General features: G+C 31.1%; 1 protein-coding gene across 1 annotated transcript; it reads right to left on the bottom strand.

Annotated features, from left to right (window-relative positions):
* Positions 1-428: 428 nt before the first annotated feature.
* Positions 429-15489, bottom strand: LOTGIDRAFT_193238 (hypothetical protein; the record flags this gene model as incomplete). The annotated part of the gene is made up of 2 exons (XM_009062382.1): positions 429-1390; positions 14625-15489. 2 exons carry the CDS (start codon positions 15487-15489, stop codon positions 873-875), a joined length of 1383 nt encoding a protein of 460 aa, XP_009060630.1. The 3' UTR covers positions 429-872.
* Between the last annotated feature and the right edge of the window lie 6675 nt (positions 15490-22164).

The following is a 22164-nucleotide window of genomic DNA, read 5'->3' as shown; positions in this document are numbered from 1 at the left end:
TTTGGACGAATATATAACGAATGCTGTGAAAGTTATGGACTATTCCGTAATAAATTTTATTTCTGTTTTTATTTTATTTTTTTCAATTTCCATAATATTTTTCATTTGTAAGAAAGAACCAACACTAATCGTAAACTATTTGAATACAGATATAATATATAATCTAAAATTTATCATTTCTCAAGTTTTTGGCATCTGAAAATTGTTTAGTAAAATGCGAAACGAAAACAGAAATTATTCATTTAGGAATAGTCATCTTTTGATTTTTCGCAGAAAGCTGAAAGTATATCATCATTAAGACGTAAGACACCATTTCAATTTAAAACATGATAACATTGTGCCATGTAACGTAAAGCCTAATTTCGATTATCCAGACATCTTGATATAATTGCGTAGTATTGATGATCTGGATAATCAAAATTTAAATTATGAATGATAATGAAAATGATATATTTTGAGATAAATGTTTTTGATTGCACCAAAAATAATAGTATTATGTCTACTCACGGACAATTCATTGAATAGTTAATATATAGCACAACTTATTTCACAGCGCAACACTCAAAATAGTCCTTGAACACAGTTGTCCTGATAAACAGTCTATGATTATGCTTAAAAATCTCTGGAACGAAGGTTTTTTTGGAGCATATCGAGCATCCTCATCTCACAACGTCTATGTCTCACACTGAACCTTCTTATTCATCTTGTCCTCAATTCGAACGCAGGAAACGTCACTACATATCTAAACCTGAACAACACAACGAATACAGCCACCAAGACATTGCTTATTGATATTTTGGTTCACAGTCTTTGATAAAGCATTTCAAGTGTTTGGTTTTATTTTTGGCATTATACGATGCGTTCGATTCTTACTACGTGTATTGTAGTAAGGCTGGAGGGTGGAGGGAGGCGATATGACTGAATGCGTTCACTGAGGAATGGTCAAACGAAGGGGCTGGGGGCATGCCCCCGCCTGAACTTTGACACACGTACCATTCACTTAAGTTCGTAGGGTGGTGAGATAAAGGATTTGGCACGAGAGGTAATGTGGGACTATTTTGTGTGGAGAGAGAATGTGGCTGTAAATGGGAGGAGTGTGTTGATGACGTAGTGGAGGCACTTGAATTTGTAGTAGTTGGACTGGTAGCAGGTGATTCCGTGTCGGGACTACAATTATTCTCATCTTCCTCTGATCGGATTGGTGAAGTTTTACCGTGAACTTTCATATGTTTTCTCAAAGAACTGGGGTGTGTATAACTCTTGTCGCAGCCTTTCACTTTACAGTTGTACGGTTTGTCACTAGTATGAACATGAGAGTGTTTCTTTCTGTCTGAACTGTTGGCAAACCTTCTGTCACATCCCTCAAATTCACATTTAAATGGTTTCTCTCCTGAAAATACAAAAATACATCATATTAAATACTTTATTTAACAACACGTTATGCATTTTAGTGATTTACACAGAGCGTTTGATGTGGTTTTTGCGGTCGTGCGCCAGGATTGACGTTCGGAATATATACAGAATGTCGTAGTACTCCTAAGTTTTTTTTAAAACTGATATAAGAAGAAAACCAATTGGGACTAAAAAAAGTGTACAGATTGTAAGGAATTCACCGAGGAGGCTACTAGAATTGGTGAACTCGACTAAGAAAACACAGTAAACAGTCAAGAGTAATGGTCACTGCTCATTCAAATCCACACACTATTGGTAGTCATCAAGTGACTAACTCAAAAGTTAGAAATAAATATAGATATTAAGTAATTAAATACACGAGTCTTGTGTTTTGACCTTTAGGTTTATTTCCGTTATTTTAAATAAATACTATATAAATATAGATAAACTTATAGACTATCTTGATAACGTTATTATGGTCATTTCGGTTCAACTGGGTACATTATGGTATTTTAAATGTTAATGCCTAAGCGACAAATGCATTGATGATACGTATATTTCATAAAAATGCAAATTCACTCAAAACGTAAAATATGTATATTTCATTTGTTCAAAGTTGTATTATCGCACTATATGTGTTCTTATTCGCGTGTTATATATTTTAAGCTTTAAAGATCAACTCTTCCATATTGCTTTTCTAAAAATTCCATAAAGTTTTGAATTTAATATTTAATATTTCAAAATATAAATCGTTATTTCTTCACAAAATTTTGTCATATTAAAATGATAAAGTGTCAAAAACGCTGTCTGAATTATATCTATGTTAAAAAGAAAACATCCGGCACACAAAGAGACAATGTGAAAACTACAATTATTTTAATGGACGGTATTAAGCCTGGGAGGACGACAAGCGAAATTTCAATTATTTTAATGTTTACAAGGGAAATAACCCACAAGTTATCATTCATCAATGATTATTAAAATAAATATCATCAAATTACTTGATACATTTAATATCTTGTTTATTTTTAACCAATCAAATTGATGGAACAGATTATCCTCCGTTAATAGGATTATTGGTCTTTCCGCCCTTTAACCAACAATGGCGGTTAATCGATTGGCTGGAGGCAAGAGGCCGTGTTGCAGATCATATTATCTCAGCTAACAATCGGATATTTGAGGCGGGAAAATGATCGTCTGAAGCATTCTCGAGCTGAAGATTCGCTGTATCGCGCGAGAATTGGAATCGAATACGAGTATTAAGCAGAAGATATTGTGTCTGGATTATCAAATGACACAGATCAATAATGAGAGAGTAAACGGTCTAGTTAATCTAGTCTATAATAATATGATTGAGGTATTAACTAAATAATAATATTTATTCCAATATGGCGGATAATGAGACAATATGAGCTGGAGAAGATATCAACAATTTACTGATCAATTGATGATTCTCTCTGGAGTGTTACTATAACCATTTATAATAATTGTTCATTTGGCTTCCGTCAGTTGGTTTATCACTTAACAAATACAACTTAATATCAATAATACAACTTGTATCTAGGATGGTAAATCACAATAGTTCAGTAGCAAAGTAAATCATTATATAGGCTACAAGCATTGCAATGCTAGATACTATATAGAGATAAAATTGATTTAAAACCTAGTTTTTCTCACTTAATCCAAGACTATTTCAGTCAATATACTTAAAAAAGGACAGATTTTAAAATATTGAATTATAAATAAGATATGATGCAAAGAAATAATATTCTTATGTACAAGACAAGGATTAAATATGACAATGTCTTTGAAAAAAAAATTGCTTTTTCAAAACAAAAACAGATTTATTTTTGCCCAATTTAGATTTAATAATGTATAAAATTTCATTTTCTTCGTAGAAGATCGAGAAGCAGCTTTAAAAGAAACAGCAATGTATCAGCCATATAAAATTGTATTATAAACGGTGAAGGGGCGGTGTTAACCTTGTTAGAACCCATGTTAACATCACCGTTGATGCTTGTATAACATGTTGAGGTGTGAAATTTTGTATGTCAGACATTTCAACACAACAGACTGATAGTTGAAACATGCTACCGTCATTTAAACTGACGTTACACTATGAATTTACATGACAGAAAATATCTTATGATTATTTATATATTATAATTATCTAAAATGTATATGTATTTTCATTTGGAAAAAAATAATTTTATTTATTTGTAAGAACTTGTTTTGCTTGAGAAAAAAATTATGTGCCAAACAGTACATATTTAACTGTCAAAATTATTATAATTGAGAATTAAAAGTAAATTTTTGTATAAAATTTCGTTTCTCGTTTATATAAAATTAAGAATTTTAGATATTTTAAAGAAGGGCTGTATTATTCATTCCAAAATAGATAGAGAAACACATTTATCAGCTGCAATTTCATCAACATTAAAAAGCAAATCAAGTAAAAACACTTAGATCTCCTCGACGATTGACAACTTAATGCGACGATCATCGTTTCGTTTCATTTTATAATCTGAAATTTATCAATAACCGCTTTATATAGTTTCGTTTTTCATTTGTTTGCCGTTCAATCTTAACATAATACTAACTGCTCAAGCGTGAAATAAAATAGCGCTTCAATATGATATGTGAATAAATAATTAATAAAATACTGCAAAATGTTGCCATATTTTTTTTCTCCAGCTATTGTCGGATTACACAGGGTCTATTTACCCTACAATACGCGGCTTTGTTTCACTTATCAAAAAATATTTTTCTAAACTTTAATTACAGAAAACAAAGTGTGAAAATTTCAAACAAAAAAAAAATATGACGGGATTTTTTCTTGTTCAATGAGTGATTTTTGTTGAATAATTCAATTTGACCAGGTTGCTCATCTCTTCTTCTCAAGAATGCACATATTCCTGTTTTTTACAAATACAATATTTTCTTAAGATTTCTTTCCAAAATTCACCCACAAAATTAGTTTTCAAATAATATATTGTTACATTTCAACCACCCTAACTCCCAACACTGTGTGCACTATAGTTGAAATCTCTGTTATCTTTCGTTCCGCTTTAGTTGATGATTACCTCGTTTTAATGATAGTTAGTAATTTGTGACACTCGAGTTTAGTAATGGTTGACGGTCTCTAATGGTCGCTACTAATAGTCGCTTATCTTCTCTTATTCACAACAAATCTATGTAAAATTGTATGGTTATCTGTGCTAATACATGTTTTATCTGAATATCTTATCAGGAATGTAAGATTTAATCAAGTTATAGAGCTGGTAATTGAGAAGGCCGTCTACTACCAGTACTCTACAGCCCTGTTTTTAATTTATAACCTCGTTCAATTTCACTTGTACGTTAATTCACAACATATTTACATTTTAGATAACTTCGTTAAACGAAACGAAACTATAACAGTTATCATTACAAATTTTTCATCTTAATCGACGTTCCCTTATTTTCCCACACTCGTCTTAGTGTTAACAGACTTCAACCAAATTACAAAATACTTCATTTTTCTCAAAACAGATTAGCAAAACTTATTAAAATCTTCAATTTTGGTTTCGTTTCATTAACCATATACATTTTTATACAAAGAGTTTTAATATTGTAAACATTTCACATTTTATGAAATTCTGGCTATAATTTGCAAAGGTAATTAAAAAGCTGCGTTTACTTTCAATTATTAGCCTGGTACTAATTTTTTTCATTTTCAAATATTCAAAATGTTGCATATTATTTAAAAAAAAACAAAATCTATTAAACATTTTCAAATGAACATTTGTTTAATATCGTGAAACAAATTATACTCATTAGTTAGATATAAAGTGAACTTTCTTTAAAAATTTACAAAATATTTTTTTATTCACCGAATTTCGATCAGAAATAGTAATTATCTTTTCCTGAATTTAATTCTTTTAAATCAGTACATTGATAAATCAATTTATTTTCTGAAACTTCACTTAAATATTTTAATATTTACTTCCAAGATGGCCAGTAATTTGTGAAGAGAAAGGTTTAACGTGATAATAATCCAGATTTCAACTGATATCTCTCTCCACCGCCTATGATCATTCAAACGTTTTTTCACGCACGAAATTAAGCATGACGTGTAAGACTGGGGTATATTTTAAAAGATTATCACGTGCTATCGAATATCAGGAATTCTGTTAGAAGTGAGGTGAAACCAAAACCAAACTAATTCTAACTTTTACTTTAGATCTTGACTCAGGTTCACTCAGTTGAAGAGTCAAGTCATCTCCAACTTGAAAACTGGGTTTAAATTGGACTTAAAAGTGAATCAATGGATTTGAAAGAGTTAACTGAATGAGTTACCAGACTAGGTTCCCAGGGCTATAGCAGACACCAGATAGATGGAATATCATGCATTTATTTTCTTTAGCATTAACTCTGCATTCTTAAAGGTCAATCCTGATGCATATTCAGTATTCGGGGTTCAAGTATGATTTAAAATACACTAGCTAAATTAGCAAATCAAAAACTGTGGGGTCAAACTTTTTATATTGGCGAATGTCAAGAGAGTTTATTAATTATAATGCAGATGCTTTGTTGAAATCTCTGCAAAGAGGCTTAATCATATATATAGGTAAAGAATTACGCTATTAAAATATTATATGAAAAATGATATTAACTAACAGCTTGCGTCTGGTCCTTTATATATTTTATATAATAAACTATGATACACGCCTGTTTCCAATTAAATCCCTGAAATTAATATTCAGCTATTGAAATTTTGAAACATGTTTTGAAAAACTGTTATTGTATATTTAAATAAACGCCAAGTTGTGTATATTAGTTATAATAGAATACAGAATAAACTATGTTCTAATGAGAGAAATATTTAAAATACATCATAATAATCATACAGGTGGAAATTACATTAAATATTTTACTTGTAATCTGTTTACATCGTTATTCTCCTTCACTAAACTCACAAAAACACTTAGAAAAAGATTTAAGCGGAAATCTCATCGAGAATTTTGTTGATGGAAAAAGAAAGAGTGTGAGGTCTGTCACCCCCTCACCCCTGGCTAGTATTAACAATCATTATTAACGCCTCCTAGTGAGTAATAACGAGGGGAGAGAACTCGGGGTTCCGCACCATCACCTTCAATTTCTGGTGAACTCATCTACATTCTACAACACTTTTTACTTCCTTTCTAAAACTTGTCAAAATAGAAAAAATAGGTTTTTAAACGACAAATTTCCTGAGAATGCCAACAGATAAATATAGATATTATTTAGCAAATAAATTCGTAAATAGCCGACCAGTGTAGCTTTAACAAGCCCAGCAGTTATAATATCTTAACTTTCATCCTCGTATTTCACCTGTATTCTTTTACCTTGGATTTTTAGATGCAGATAAACTTATATCATTTAATAGAAATGTTCATCGTGGCGATAAACATTGAAATAAATTCTCACAGTCTACCTTATCGATTAATTAAGATATCCTGCCTGATACATATAAGTTCATCGGAAGTTCCATGGATTACTTGTATCCCAATTAAATCACACACTTAACGTATAAAGGAATTTGCGTTTTCAGTTTCAGAAAGTATATTTTAAATACAAAGTTCACTTAGTATACCTTCATTTTCAAAAACCGAGGCAACAATATCAAGATTCACATCGATAAAGCAACTCCGAAATATCACAAAATCTCCTAATCCAAAATTTAAAATCACCACCATTTAATAAAGAGATGCGAACGTCCTAGAGGCACTAATAAAAATAGTCGGTTGTATTGAAGACGACGTATTTAATGCCGGGTGTTTTTGAATGGGACAACTATTAAAATTATTTCAAACATCTCTTATAGAAATACTTGTGAAAAGTAAACATTTATTCAAAAGGTGATACCAGAGAATTGAGGACAAGATAAAATTATTTCTTTTGATTGTATTTTGTTAACATCATCGTCGTAAGTTAAATATTTAAATCATAGTTTTTGACAATTTGTTGCCTTATTGAGGAAAAGTTGTAACCATTCGACAAACGCTTATAAAAAGTTCTAACAGAAAACTGAAATTGTATTTCATCCGTTTTAATATAAATGCGGTTCCAGTTTCGGTTTCCTTCCTGGACGAATAATAATACCTGACAGTCGAAGATGATATATCTTGAAGCTATGTTCAAGGGTTGTTCGTATTTTTGGTCATGTATGAATTCGACTTTGTCTCTTTTGACAAATCCTATGTTTATTCTTTTAATTATATACTCTTAATATTTGTACAAAATGTTACCACTTTCAATTGCCATAAAAAGCACAGATTGGTATTGAATTATTCTTCTGTCTGTGATCCTAGGAGTTTTCTTTGAATTTCCTTTAAATTTACTTTCAAAATATTTTAAAACCTACAGCTCATTGCTTAATCCAGCAGAACAGTCAAACGGCATGTTATGGAAAGAAAGAAATTTGAGTTCAAGTGCACGAAATTGAAGCCGGAGGTCGCCCAGTTTGAAATAATTAAAGAGGATTTCCTATTTTATGAACACGTATCAGCAATCTTCCGTATTGTTTTATCTTTTTTTTATTTCCGAATTTTAAAAATAAACTCGTTAAAGTTTCCATGTATTGTCAATTTTTATTATTTTGATATATTTCATTAAAATATTCCGTTTGTGGTAGACCAAAAACAGGGTTATTAGTAACAAAACGCTTGATTCAAACATGCAAATATCACAACAGGATACTCGCAACAGTTGCTACATCCTTCTCGCTACGAACATATGTAAAATTGTACATGTGTGTATTAGTCAACTATGGAGATGTAAAATAGATCTGTTACGCTTGGAAACATCGTGTTTTTCGACTGGTTACGCCTCACAGTTACTCTAATAGAAATCACAGAACAGAGAGGAAGAGAGGAGGCAAAGAAGAAATCTAACGATATTTCAATATTTTAATATGCTTTAGTTTTTCTCTCTCCTCATCTTGAAATTCAATTTATAGATATTTGATGATATCTTAATATTTTCCACTTGTACCATTTGAACATGTGGTTAAAATATCACAAACCGTCCGTAATACCCTACCAGGCCGTTTTTATAATGCCTTTTACATAACTTTATATTGTTATTCAACTAGTCAATGAACTGTTCGCAACATTGTGACAACAGTAAGCATGTAAATATCAAGTATTTTGGTAAACCTGCTTTGGAAAATTCAATAGATTTATAGTTGCAACTTGAATAAAAAAAATCATAAGCTAGTGCTCGGGCACAATACGTATTATAATATAAGGCTGACTACCTAGTATCCTTCCTACCTATGATATAGAAGGGTCAAAATTATGCACAACAATTTGTGACTAACAGATTACTGATGGTGTTGTCAACGTTCAAAAGTTTGTGAAAAGGTGTACGAAAGATTTAGGTAAAGAATTTATCATCTTTAAAATATATGATTATGCAATCAACAATAACGATTGATGGATAAGTTGCAAAAAATAAATACTTAGTGAATATGTTCTAATATTGTTCACTGAAAGGCTATATATTATCATGAGTCTAACGTGTCATAAGTTAATCTAATGAAAAATCTCATCTCCTTTGCATAAATTTACATACAATAAATTATGATATAATATTATGCCCGTTATTGTTTATATAAATAAAGGGATTATTCCAGAACGATGCATCTGTGAAATGTATTTATGGTAATTTAGAAGGAAACAACCTATTGTTTCATTTGTTATTCAATTTCAAAATTTCCATTATTTTAGTTACGGATGCGTACATTTTAGAATAATTAGAGAAATATGAAACCTTGAATATATAGCAATCCCCGGGATACAAAATAATTTGATAGAATATATCTCGGCAATCAATACCTATTGATCTTTATACTTAAACAATTAAATAATGGATGCATAAATTTGCATATTTGGAATTATGCACGAGATAGCGGTCAGTGTTTCGTACTATTATATTATTTTTTTCTTTCACGATTTTCCTTATTTGACGCCAGAACGTTTGTTTCAAAGAGTAATACAATGAGAAACTCGGCGGATGAGTTTTCACATGATATAAATACACATGAAAAAATTTGCATATAAGTATGTATTAGTTATTCCATTCAGATCTCTATCAATGTTTATTACGATCAGTTGTCTTGCCAGTAGTTGTATATTGTTATACAATAGATAACAGTTTGACGTTCCTCTTTATTAAATACAATATGTGCTAATTTGCATATGTCGGTGTCTTTGAAGTTCCTTATCAATCAAAATGACCATATTAGGAATATTGGGTTATCATAGGCATTACATAATTAAAATATCACTTACTTCTAAATTCTGGTTATACAGAATTCAAACCACATGATCTACATAGTGCAAATATAAAGTTCTTCAACCTTGCTCTTCAAATTTTAAAATGTAAAAAGTAATTTCTTGCAATAAATTTTTGCTCTTAACATTATGGAATAAGCTTGGTTTATGCTTTATGATATGTAAAAAAAATTTTAGCGTAGTTGAATAAGGATCTGGCTTTGAATTAGGAAATGATTCGAATTTCAAATACTATCTCAATTAAACGAGTATATATGAATATTTATTACCTGACAGAAGAAGTAAGGTATAAGGTGAATATTGAAATCTAATCGGACTATATAAAGTAATTGTAGGGTAATCGATATGACTAGTGAGAAGTTATATTGATTGGTTTTTATTGATTTATTAGACACTGGTAGAAAACAAACTACTGGTTTAATAATTGTGTTTATAGTCAATAGTCAATCATATTCCACAATTACCACTTTAGAAATATATAGTTACTCATTTAGCTAACTAGTCTGTATTTGTCTAGTAAGTTGAAGTATTGTAGGATGTAAAACTCCATTTTATTCTACCTTCTGTCACTGTCAACTGACTGTCTATTCTAAATTTTGTTTCATGTCATCAACTCCTGTCTTTGTATCGGAGAGACGAAAGCGTTGATACTCATTTTGGAGTGACAGGAAAGTTTCTAGTTTATCCAAACTTTCAGAAAGTTATATTGATATTGTTGTTGAGAACAGTGATATTAGATGGGGCAGTTTATGCAAATAGAAGATCCAGACTGCCAAAGTTACTTCCCAAGATTAAGATATAAAATCTTAGACCTAGAGATAGAGCTTATATATTCTAGTTACTAGTTGGTGAAGGTTAAAGGGTGAGAATGAACTGGAATGTTGCAGACAAAACAACATTTTTACGTTGGAGAGCCAACAAAAACACAAAGGGAGAAACTTATAGTTGGTGGATCTTTCTGAGTTTGATACACAAATTTATGGCCAACAACAGAATTGTTACAACATAGTTTCAAATGCTCCTATTGTCATTGAGTTCCTTTATAAAGTAAAGATGATTTTAAAAAAAAAATTTAAATGGTGCATTGTATAAATTAAAATACAATAATTAAGAACTGTATATAAATATCATTCTGTGTGCTATCCGATCAACGAAAATTCAATTTGAAATTTTTAAAAAGATTTCCTATCAATTATGTGTTGCTATAAATGAAATCAGTATAAATATTAACATCAAGATATTGGTCAAGACAGTAGTAAATAATGATATTTGAATATGTAAACTGTTGAACTAATGTAGGAATGTAATTAACCAAAAAGAGACATGTTAACGTCTTTCACTGTACAACAACTTAACATCCACTGTTTATTTACACTTGTAAAGAGCGGGTAATAGTATTACACCTTCTTCCGCGCTTTTAACACCGTCTTAGATCAACAAATTGCTGGTGATTAAGTCGGGTTTAAAGCAAACTATCAACAAATGATTAACAAACGATTGATGGCTTAATCTTTCTCCTTAACTTTCCTCTCTATATTTTATTAATCAGATTTATTTTTAAGACCGAATTATTATTAACTATTTCATTTCATCCAATTCAAATTTTATAAGAATTTTTCTTATTTCTACATATCACTGATATTATAATATTGAGCATCATTTTAAAGCAATTGATCATTTTATGTTTCAGTGTTATATGATTTGATGCACAGCATTAAAAAAAGACAAAATTGAATTGTATTTACATGCTAGTTAGTTAGAACAGTTAGATGATAGGGTTGCTTCAGAGTTACTCACATTAATAATCAAAACCACAAAGACTTTTAGTATGGTAATACTTCACTATACGTTACCAAATTATTCCAATTTTGACATACAATTCAGGGAAATAAACGGTAATAGTACGTATAAAAAATTATGTATTGGAAATATATAGTCATATCGAATTTATATTAAGAAGGTGCTTAATTCTGAAATCCTATCTCCCGGATTTTATAAAGTGCCAGTTTACGATACCATCTGACAGTGAATATTAATTATTCATAATCATTATTAAATTGTGGCAGTAATACGAAGTTGAAAGTTGTATATATATTTTAATTTAAAAATGTAATATAAAGTTAACATCAAATTTTCAACACTTTTCTCCATGTTAAACATAAACGTATTAAGATAAACATGTCGAATTGACTAAAATTTAACCGTGCTATTTTTGACCCGAGAGCTCTTAAGAAAAGGAGACACGTGTATCGTGGTGTTAGAATAAATGAACTAAACGTGAATTATATTCTAAATTATACTAATTCGTGTTTTTATGCAATTTATGAATAAAACCAGTCTTGTTCTGTATTTAACCTAATGACTAACGTGAGTTATTTTCAAGTTAATTGTCTCCAGAAATGTAACAAGATAAAAAATGAAATAGGCACTGGAATAATCCTTTTGTGCAACTTTCATTTTATTCATTTTTTACATACTGAGTTATTCTCGATTAAACAAAAAACTTCGTGCTTCTATCTAATTTTGTATTCTGATGAAATTGTGGAAAAGTTTGGCCAAGAAAGAATTAATGTTATTCGCCCAAAATGCCATTTTAAACATGAATTATTTTTCTGCATAGCATTTCCCTGGGTTAAGAATCTTTTGCCATATCTTATAAATTAGAAAAAATAATTTTTGGTTTGGAAACAAGTTGATAATTGAAGAATAAATCTTGTTTGCATACCAGCATTGTTTATGAAATGAATCAACAACGAAGGAGTAATGCTACTGAAAACTGGTATAAGGTTTTATAAGAGATACTCTCTTATAGAAGCACTGGCCTAGGTCACAAATAGGGACTGTGGATTTCAGCATTAGAATACTATGATAGAAAATTACCTACTTCTCTGGTGTTCAACTTAAAGAGTTAAATAAAATTGTTTATAATCTTTCAAACTTAACAGTAAATATTTTAATCGTTGAATAACAAAATGAAAAAATGATAGTTTGTCACAAATTTGCATTACGAAGAGTGACTATTTGAATATTTTGCATAATAAAATGATGTCATTCTTTTTTTTAAATTATAAATTTGTACAGTGAAGAGTAAAGAGTTAAATATGAGCATTGTGTTGAAGTTAGTTCTAGTTGAGTGTTCATTCTGTGATATAATTCTATAATAACATCATACACTTTATGATTTTATATTCTAACACATGTGTTCATATCTCAATATTAACTACTCTCAACTCGATTGTTTTATCTCTGTCAATTTTATATTTTATAATTTCAATAGACACAACAGCTTTTGTCAGTTTTCCATTTCAAATTTTATACTAGCTGTTCATCACAGCATTATATATCTAATATGATTTTAGGAATATTTATTTCGACTCACTGCACATTTCAATCTCTGAAAATAGAGCTACGAGTTAGGCTCAAATGTTTGCATTAAGGGAATAATTAGAATTTAAAATTATGGAAACGGAATACACAGAACTTTCCGAATAATTTACTTATTTTAGTATTTTTGTCCATTTTAATGTTCACATACAAATGTATGATAATTGCACATTGTTCTGCAATTCAAACCTATTATAGAGCCTATGAATAAAATATTAAAGAAGTTTGTAATGTTATTAATGACCAAGAAAATATATTTGCAAATACAATGCAATTGAATAAATATATCAAAGAAATCTACAAAAAGGCATCATACCAAGAAACGCATCACATTGATAATCATCGGCTTCTCGCTTAAATTTGTGAAGTACAAGTATGTGAAATATTGACGAAAGGTCTATTATACTATTAAAACTACCTAAACTACTCTGTTGTTTTCTGAGTAAACTAACCAAGTTTTGAAGCCAGGTTATATTTCAGTATTTTTTATTATTTATGAAATATTATCTCATTAAAAAATGATTAATCATTTTTTACTTGTGGTTTGATATTAAGAATATCAGGTTTTAGCTGGGTATTATACCCGATACAAACCTTATAAATATCATAAACACTTCAAAACAGATTCAAATATATTATCTTAAGAAATATTTCAAGATTTGGATTTCTTTCTAAAGAGTCATTTAGATCATCAAAATTTAATATTTTAAGGACCAATTATTTGAAGATTTATACAAATACAAAGATCTATAAATATTTAATACAACTGTAAACAAGTAAAATCTAGTTTTTAAAAAAAACTCAAAAGTGTGGTAAACTTTAATGAATGAAATAATAAGCAGGTTTTGAGTTAAACATTTTCGTTTTATATTATGTTGAATTCAAATGGAGTTTTCTATATTATTTACGTTTTGAAGATGTTGAACAAGCTACCTAAGGGTTGACCTAAAAACTATTAACCACTTCTTTACACTAGGGTTAATGTAACACGTTTAAAACATGAATAGAGCTCATCTCAATGTCAAGATAATATTTCGTTTCAGAAAATGTAGTGAGTTGTAAGATGACTCGAGCCTTGACCCGGCTGCAATTAAAATAACCAATTTCACTATTGTTCAAAAATATTAAGTGAAAAATGAAATCGACAATCAAAATTTATTGTTTATTCATCTAGTTTTTAATATTTTTTGTTAATATTTCAAAAGTTTAATATTATTTTCTTTATATAAAATATACATTATACACCTGTCAGTCAGTAATATATGTTTAAAATATTGTAATTTATTTAAATAATGATACAGAAATCTCCGACTCCAGATTTTCTCATTATAAAATTCAGAATTTTACATTAAGATGTTTTGAGTAGTAGATATCAGCCTATATTTTAGAACCTTAATGAATGTTTCGTATATATTTATGCAATAACGATTTACGCTTTTGGTTGCATTAAAGATTTGATGATTATAGATATTTTTGAATTCCTGATTTGAAAAAGATTTATAATAATTTTAAAATGGAAAATGTACGAACCTGTATGCGTTCTTTTGTGAATTTTGAGATTTTCACTTCGAGCGAAGACTTTACCACAACCTGGGAAGGGGCAAGGAAACGGTTTCTCTCCAGTATGGACACGTACATGATTGACAAGTTTATATTTGGCTTTGAAAGCACGTCCGTCTCTAGCACACGCCTGCCAAAAACATGCATGGTTCCCTTGTTCAGGTCCACCGACATGTTCCACTGTTAAATGAGTCACTATTTCATGCATGGTGCTAAATGTCTTATTACAGGGTTTTCTGGGTTCGGGTTGGTCTTGATCTATCCACAGACAGGTATGTTCTTGTTTAATTGGTGGTCGCATATATCGAAAAAATGCACCTGGACCATGCGGGGTCATATTCATGTGTGGGTTAATAGAGTTCATATGGTTGAGATGCTGTGAGGGGACAAAATGATCCTGACGCTGTCCACCCATCTGGTTGAACTGATCCGCTCGTGGATACAACATTTGACTCTGAACATGATGACCTGAAGCATGGTGTCCGGAATCATGGAGTCCTGGAAACAACATGTGACTGGTGGCCGTCGGATCGGGATGATGGCCGGAGTGGTGGTATCCGACGGATGTCGGAGCAAACATACCTGGATGTGATGCCGGATTGGTATCATGTCCGGTGTATCCCATATGTTCACGCCGTAACAGAAAATCCCGAGCGGCGTAACTACTGATTTGTGAGTGACTGTGTGGCATTCCATATCCATTACTTTGTCCCACAAACTGATTTGACTGTCCATGCATCCCGGATGTAGCATCCCCCATGTGAGGTGGACTCAGCTTGAGTGCTCCTGGGGGTAGATGAGGAGTGTGAGCCGTATCCATAAACGGGTTGATCATGATGAAAGTGTAGTATGTTCACTAAATATGATGAAAACAGTTAGTCCTTGTCGACATAAAGTCCCTTCACGCTGATCCTAAACACTGTGACTGTCGACTAACTAAGTCCTCTAATATCTTGTGGTGAAAACTTGAATTCACTGCAGCATACAGAGAAACATAGAGATAAAAACACTAGGAAGATTAAACTTGGTTATGTTTCCTACTAGTTGATCATTCACTTTTAATAAACAAATTTCAACATGGTACACTGATAGAACAAACACGTCTATTTCTACTCGTCGACCACCATACAGCTTACACACGGGATACAACAGTATCAAGGCGGGGCTTCACCACACGTTCATTGGATCACGCCTCGTTGATTGACAGCTTACTGCTTCTGAATAGCATTACCTCTTCTCTGATTGGTCGACTTGTCGGTATCATGGGGCGTGGCTTACTGTGAGTAACGACGTTTTGGTTTGTGGGGTTTCGCCCTTCCCGTCGATTTGTCCAGCTTTAATTCCTATTTTTCTTCAACTTTTACTTCTAATCCCAGTGGAAGCTTTCCTCTCTCTTGTCTTTCTATCTCATTATTCTAATATGTCGTATTATTAGAGAGTCAGAGTTCTGTCGCTGCACGATTGTGACGATATAAAACGTGAAAAATGGCGGAAAACAATTGCACATGTATTATGAATGAAAAAATATAAAAAAAAAATGTCTAATTATGAATGAAACTAAAATAAACTTAGTATATTTAGTAAAACCACAAGGCGAAGTTAGTTGTTACTGGAAAAAAATCCTATGGTTCTTTCCTTCATTTGGTAAAAGATATATAGATACTGGTTAAAATGCATTTATAAACAGAATGTTTCTTGAAACATTAAGTTTAGCCATTGAAGATGCGATAAATACGACAATGCCATTGTCCCTTGTGTTTTTGTAAAATCTAAAATTCGCAGGGTTTAATTCATTAGCAATATTGTTTATAATTATTTCATTTTCAAAATGTTTTATATATAATGTATAAAATGTTTATTTAATTTGACTCATAAATTTAAAGTATAAGCTAAAGGGAGATTTTGACTCTTTATCTTTTACCATATATTTGGGTTCAATCGATATGCATTTAGCACCTCGGTATATTTTTTGTTTTGAACAATTTACAATATATTAATTTAATATTTAATCATTTGATGTCATAGCACACTTTATAAACAACATGTTACGCCATATTCTATTTCATATTCTATTTTATCTCACTATGATAGCGGCGAAAAGATACTGCACATGTGTAACAAATATACGTTTTCCTCCTACATATGCTTGTACATCGCGAGGGGGGGGGGGGGGGGGAGGGGGGAGAAGGCGTCAGCATCTCTAAAAAGAGACGTGGCAGGGACCGCAGAAACACGCAACTATCTGTACACAAAGATGAATATTCCTAGAGATTACAGAAGACTATTTCTGTTTCTATTTCTACAGCTAATGTATGAGGCAGTAAATCGTGCTGCATGATAAAAAGAAGTACATCTTGTACAGTTGATAACATTCGTAACAGCCCATTTCGTTGTGTCTAATGAAGATAAAATGTGCAGATAAAAGTTCAGCTTATGCTTTCAGTATTGAAATATGTAAGTGGTAATGATACTGGTGAATGAATCAATATGCAACGTGTTATTTTTATTTATTATAAACCAGATTAATTAAAACTAAAACTATAATTTGATAGTTAAATAAATAATAAAGTTGTGAATCGTGATAATATTTTAAATATCAGAATTAATTCATTTCCCTCAGATTTGGGAGGATTTAGAAGGATTTGTGTCGAGTTTGACATATTACTATTGTCGTGTTAAAACGCTAGTACACAGTTGCTACTTTTCACGTATTCTAGGTAGAAATTGTACCGACTTTTAGCTGGACTTCATTTCGAAAAAACATTTTTGATCATTGTTACAAGACGCGGATTGATTACATAGGAATTTAGAACCAGAGAAATTCTGCCGCTTTGGTTTCATTTGGGATATACTGAAACTGGGTATTTCTATATATATGACGCAGAGCTACCTGAGGATCAAAAGGGTAGCAGAAATGCTTGGCTCGGTCAGGGGCGGTATCATATACCATATATTCCAAATATATACTTATATGACTGAAGCATATTAAAAATGCATCAATCGTTATTGAAATAGTTAATGTAATTTTTTTTAAAAAAAACAGTCATTCAATTCCTAACATGGTTGCAGAACCACGAGCTATTATTGAATATTTTAGCTGGTTTTATAACAGAACATTTTAATTCTACATGCCTGTCGAAATAATGAAATATGCGAAAGTAAAGTGTGCAATAGTTATCAATACCACATTAGACATTATTTAAATAGCTATTGCATTTGCAAATCATTCTGTTAACTATAATTGTTATACTGATTAGAAAAATGTTGCCAGTTTTCTTATATAAAGTTGTTTAAAATAGAAATACATGACAGCCGGACAGAGGTTTTCAAATTATTGATTAAAAAAGGTAAAACGAATTGCAAATGAAAAATATGATGCAAGATAGAAAGTGAGATAAATCATAATTTAGGATATTAATGAGATTTCCGTCATAAGGAGAATTATATAGGAGATTTTAGGGAATTAACATCATCACTCTTAATAACTTACTCTTACAAAATAATGGTTAAAACATTAACTTGAAGTGTAAAACGGTGACAAGAATGTCATTTCAGTAATTCGAGCCTACTTCATGTTTCAATACGAACGTGAGAAAAGGGATATGTAGGGTTAAGTTTAGTTGGATTAGATCCCGTGTCAGGATTACAGATTAGAGACAGATTAGCTAATTCTCTAGCCTAAGATAATCTGTTTATACAGTAGAAGTCAAGTAGGAAACAAAAAGACAATTGAGAGTTGTTGAGTGTTGAAGAATAGAAATCATACGAGATGTCAACTAATTACAAGGAGATGACTGATTACTGACTTCATTAAATGGGCTTTAGGATGTTGTTGATGCGTTTTTAGAGTGTCCATGAAGAGGGGTCTGGATTTAGGGATGTGCATGAAGCGGTTTTAGGGTGTCCAGGGGGTTAGGGAAGCTGGTCAGTTTTGGAGATGCGATTTAGGGATTTTACTCATGTGGTTAAAGGGTAGCTAGATGAAGAAAATAAAGTTGAGAATATGCACAATTATTTCTGCATATTTATTTGGTATACATTTTGAAATATGTATATTATAATCAACAAGAAGGGTTCAGACTTCATTGCTATTCTAATGAGTTTACTGGACTGTGTTTGAAAAAGAAATAACCATATGAAGTTAAAAAAAAAAACAAAGCATGATGAATGCAATAACTAAAATATATTTCAAAATATTGATAAAAATTAATAAATGTTATTGTTCATAGGGAGACAGGATGTGACTATTTTTATTGCAATATATATATTCATGAATATTCAATTTATAAAAAAAAAATCAACAATAATATACAAAAATAATGCATCGGTGTCCAAGTGAGTTTTATATCAACCAAATCGAATGGAAATATCATATCATCTATAATTTTTTTTACTTACTACAAATGCAATATTTTGCTGAAAACCATTTGTTATATATTTAATTGTCACTTTTAACAATGTCACTCAGCTTGTGACAATACATAATATATTTTTGTAAATGTGACATATTTAGCGCGTCGTGGAGGCATGTTCATCTACCGAGAACATCATACTCTTGAACCTATACTTATGCATAATACTTCTTCCCGGGGGTTTAAATGCTCAAGTTGTAATTTTCAATGACGTATCAACTCCTTTTCAACGCAATTGCAAGATACTAGGAAGATATGGCATCAGAAACATACATGTTTGGAGTAATTCGGATGTTTTTTTTAAAGTTTTTTTTTCCAAAAGAGTTAAATAATACATTTTTCAATAGGAAAGTCAGCTAAGGATCACATTTAGCAATTATTTTCATTGGAATAAAGTTGAAGAGAAAACAACATCGGAAAGCTATATCTGAATGTCATCATTTTTTTAAATGCATAATTCTTCCATTCAGACTCTGCAATTTTGAAATTATTGCCTTAAGAAAGTTTCCTTGGATTGCTGTTCAGCGTCTAAAGTAAATGTTCTATGTAAAATCAAAGAGGTAGGCGTCTAATTTCATCACAGAAAGCGAAAAGAATATCTAAGTATAATAAAAATACAAATATGTTTTTCATACTGCAAAAAATTAAACCCAATTAAAATTTTACATCAAAACGCAGTCTGGCTTGTAATCGACGAACTAAAGCTAGAAATATTACACATTAAAGACAACTTAACCCTGAGTTTGTCACAGGACACCTTATACCACTCTACACTAAGAAAACATGGCACCTTATCTCGTCTTAATGAAGACCATGAACAATCAAGGTGTTTTTGTAAGATGTAAACAAATGAGTTTATTACCTGTTTAATTAATAGTCTTTGAGGTTTGCCGCCAGGTAGCTGGAGTGGACCAGATAGGTTGTAATTCACAGCTAGCCGGGCTAATAAAACTGATACTAAAACAATACCTTCTCAATTTCATCAGGTAATATAATTTTCTTAAGACTGTGATCATTAAAAACAACATCTTGTTGTGTTCCTGATTGTCTAAAATCGATCTTTAAATATAATTTTCTCAAGGCTGATGATTTTAAAACAACATCCAGTTCTATTCCCGATTGTTTAAATATGTAACCTTTATGCATATGATAAATTAAAGAGATTTGGTAATATCATTACTTCAGCTCATTAGGTTAATGCTAATTTTGAATTGAATGGACTGATATGAGCATTCGAAGAAAAATGTGCAATCATTAATTCAAATATATCTTTGCAATATGATATCTACTGAAACTGGACTGTAAAGCGTTGAAAGAAACATCTGTATATTTTTGTCGTTTAAGAACTCACGGTATCTAATAGAATCGGGAAAACAAATGTGCAATCATTAATTTGCATAGTTTTGCAATATGTTAGCTACAGAATAAAGACTGATCGAGGAAATGTACATTGCAATATAAGTCGAGCGACAGGTTGCAGTGTAAGAATTGCCACGTAATCATTTGAGTATTGACAGGGTAGAAAAACGTGTTACATGTTCCTAGAGCTCTGATACACCGCGAAATACACAGAAGTCGAACGATTGTACGAATGACAGATGTAATGTTAGCGAATTCCGGAATATTGCTGGAATATACAGTCGAACTATCAGACCTAGGTGCAAGAATTGTCACAAGGTAAACTAGGATAATGACAGAATATACATGTCAATGAGGTCTGAGATAATTATGAAATATTCAGAAATCGAGCGATCAAACCAAGTTTAAGAATTGCCACGTGATAAATTAGGATAGTGACAAAATATACATGTTCTGGAATATACAGAAGTCGAGCGATCAGACCCAGGTGTAGAAGCTGTCACATGATAAATTAGGATAATGACAGAAAATACAGGAATGGATAAAAGATATTGGTGGAATATACAGAAGTCGAGCGATCAGATCCAGGTGTAAGAATTGTCACATGTTTAATTAGTATCTATTCAATAAAACGAACATTCTGACACTTTCTGTAATTATTATATGACTGGTACCATCTTGATGAATGCATTAATGTACAAATTAATTTGATCAAAATTTCTTTTTTTCTATTATTAGATTTGCCAATTCTCTTATATTAAGTGTGCTAAATTATTCTTGATATTTAACATAGTTTCTAAAGATAAGATATTTTCAGGAATGCCATTATTGTATCACGTGACTGGTCAGACAATAGTCGTCCTGTTAAATAATGAAGATAATAAAGAGGGTAAAATGAGGAAATATAAAGTTACATGAAATAACTATTGTTTTAATCAAGTGTCAAATATGTTTAAATAGTAATCAGCTAGACATGGCAGACCTGAAATATTAATACCATATTACTGAGAAATTGACATCACCTTAATCGGGAACACAAAAATGAAAAATATACCACCATAATTAAATTTAAACATTTTAGATTCAAGATAACATCTCAAAAAGTTTAGAAAATAATGTATTAGGTCATTTGCATGAGCGTGTTTTAGGTAGTTATCTAAAGAATGAAACGGACATCAAGTTCTAATTTGAGTTTGGTTCAGTCCTTAAAATAATTCTTCTCTTCTGAGTAAAGAAGGGCTGTAAGATCGAAACCCATTAGACCCAACATAGGATTACAAAAACCGAACGGTTACCGTCCTAACTGCTCACATTAAACACAATTCCAAACTTCCGATATAACTCAAGATAAAGGCGATCATGTGTATAGTGTTACTGACCGATTCCTGGAGGTACAGACTAACTTCCACGTTATTCTCTAATGTCAGGAATAGATGGAATATTTGACTGGAGACACCGGCTAAGATTAATGTAGCATTTTGTATGGGAATTTGTCGAACCCCCAGACTTCACGATTACATACTAGATAATATTACCGTGGCGGAACTGGTCAGATATACTGAATACTGGTATTATAAATGTCATCAGTAAACGATATTCTTTGGCCATTCTAGCTCGTGAATATGAAAAGTACTAGCCTATCATATCGTCGTCAGACAAAACAAATATAGCAAAAATAGCGAAACCGTGAAGTCAACAGCTAATTTGATATTTCAAGGTATCTGATTATCTTAAGGAAT

Source organism: Lottia gigantea, assembly GCF_000327385.1.
Source record: "Lottia gigantea unplaced genomic scaffold LOTGIsca_51, whole genome shotgun sequence".
Classification (NCBI taxonomy): Eukaryota; Metazoa; Mollusca; class Gastropoda; family Lottiidae; genus Lottia; species Lottia gigantea.
Note: the sequence above shows the minus strand (reverse complement) of the source record. Positions and strands in the feature narration are given on the sequence as shown.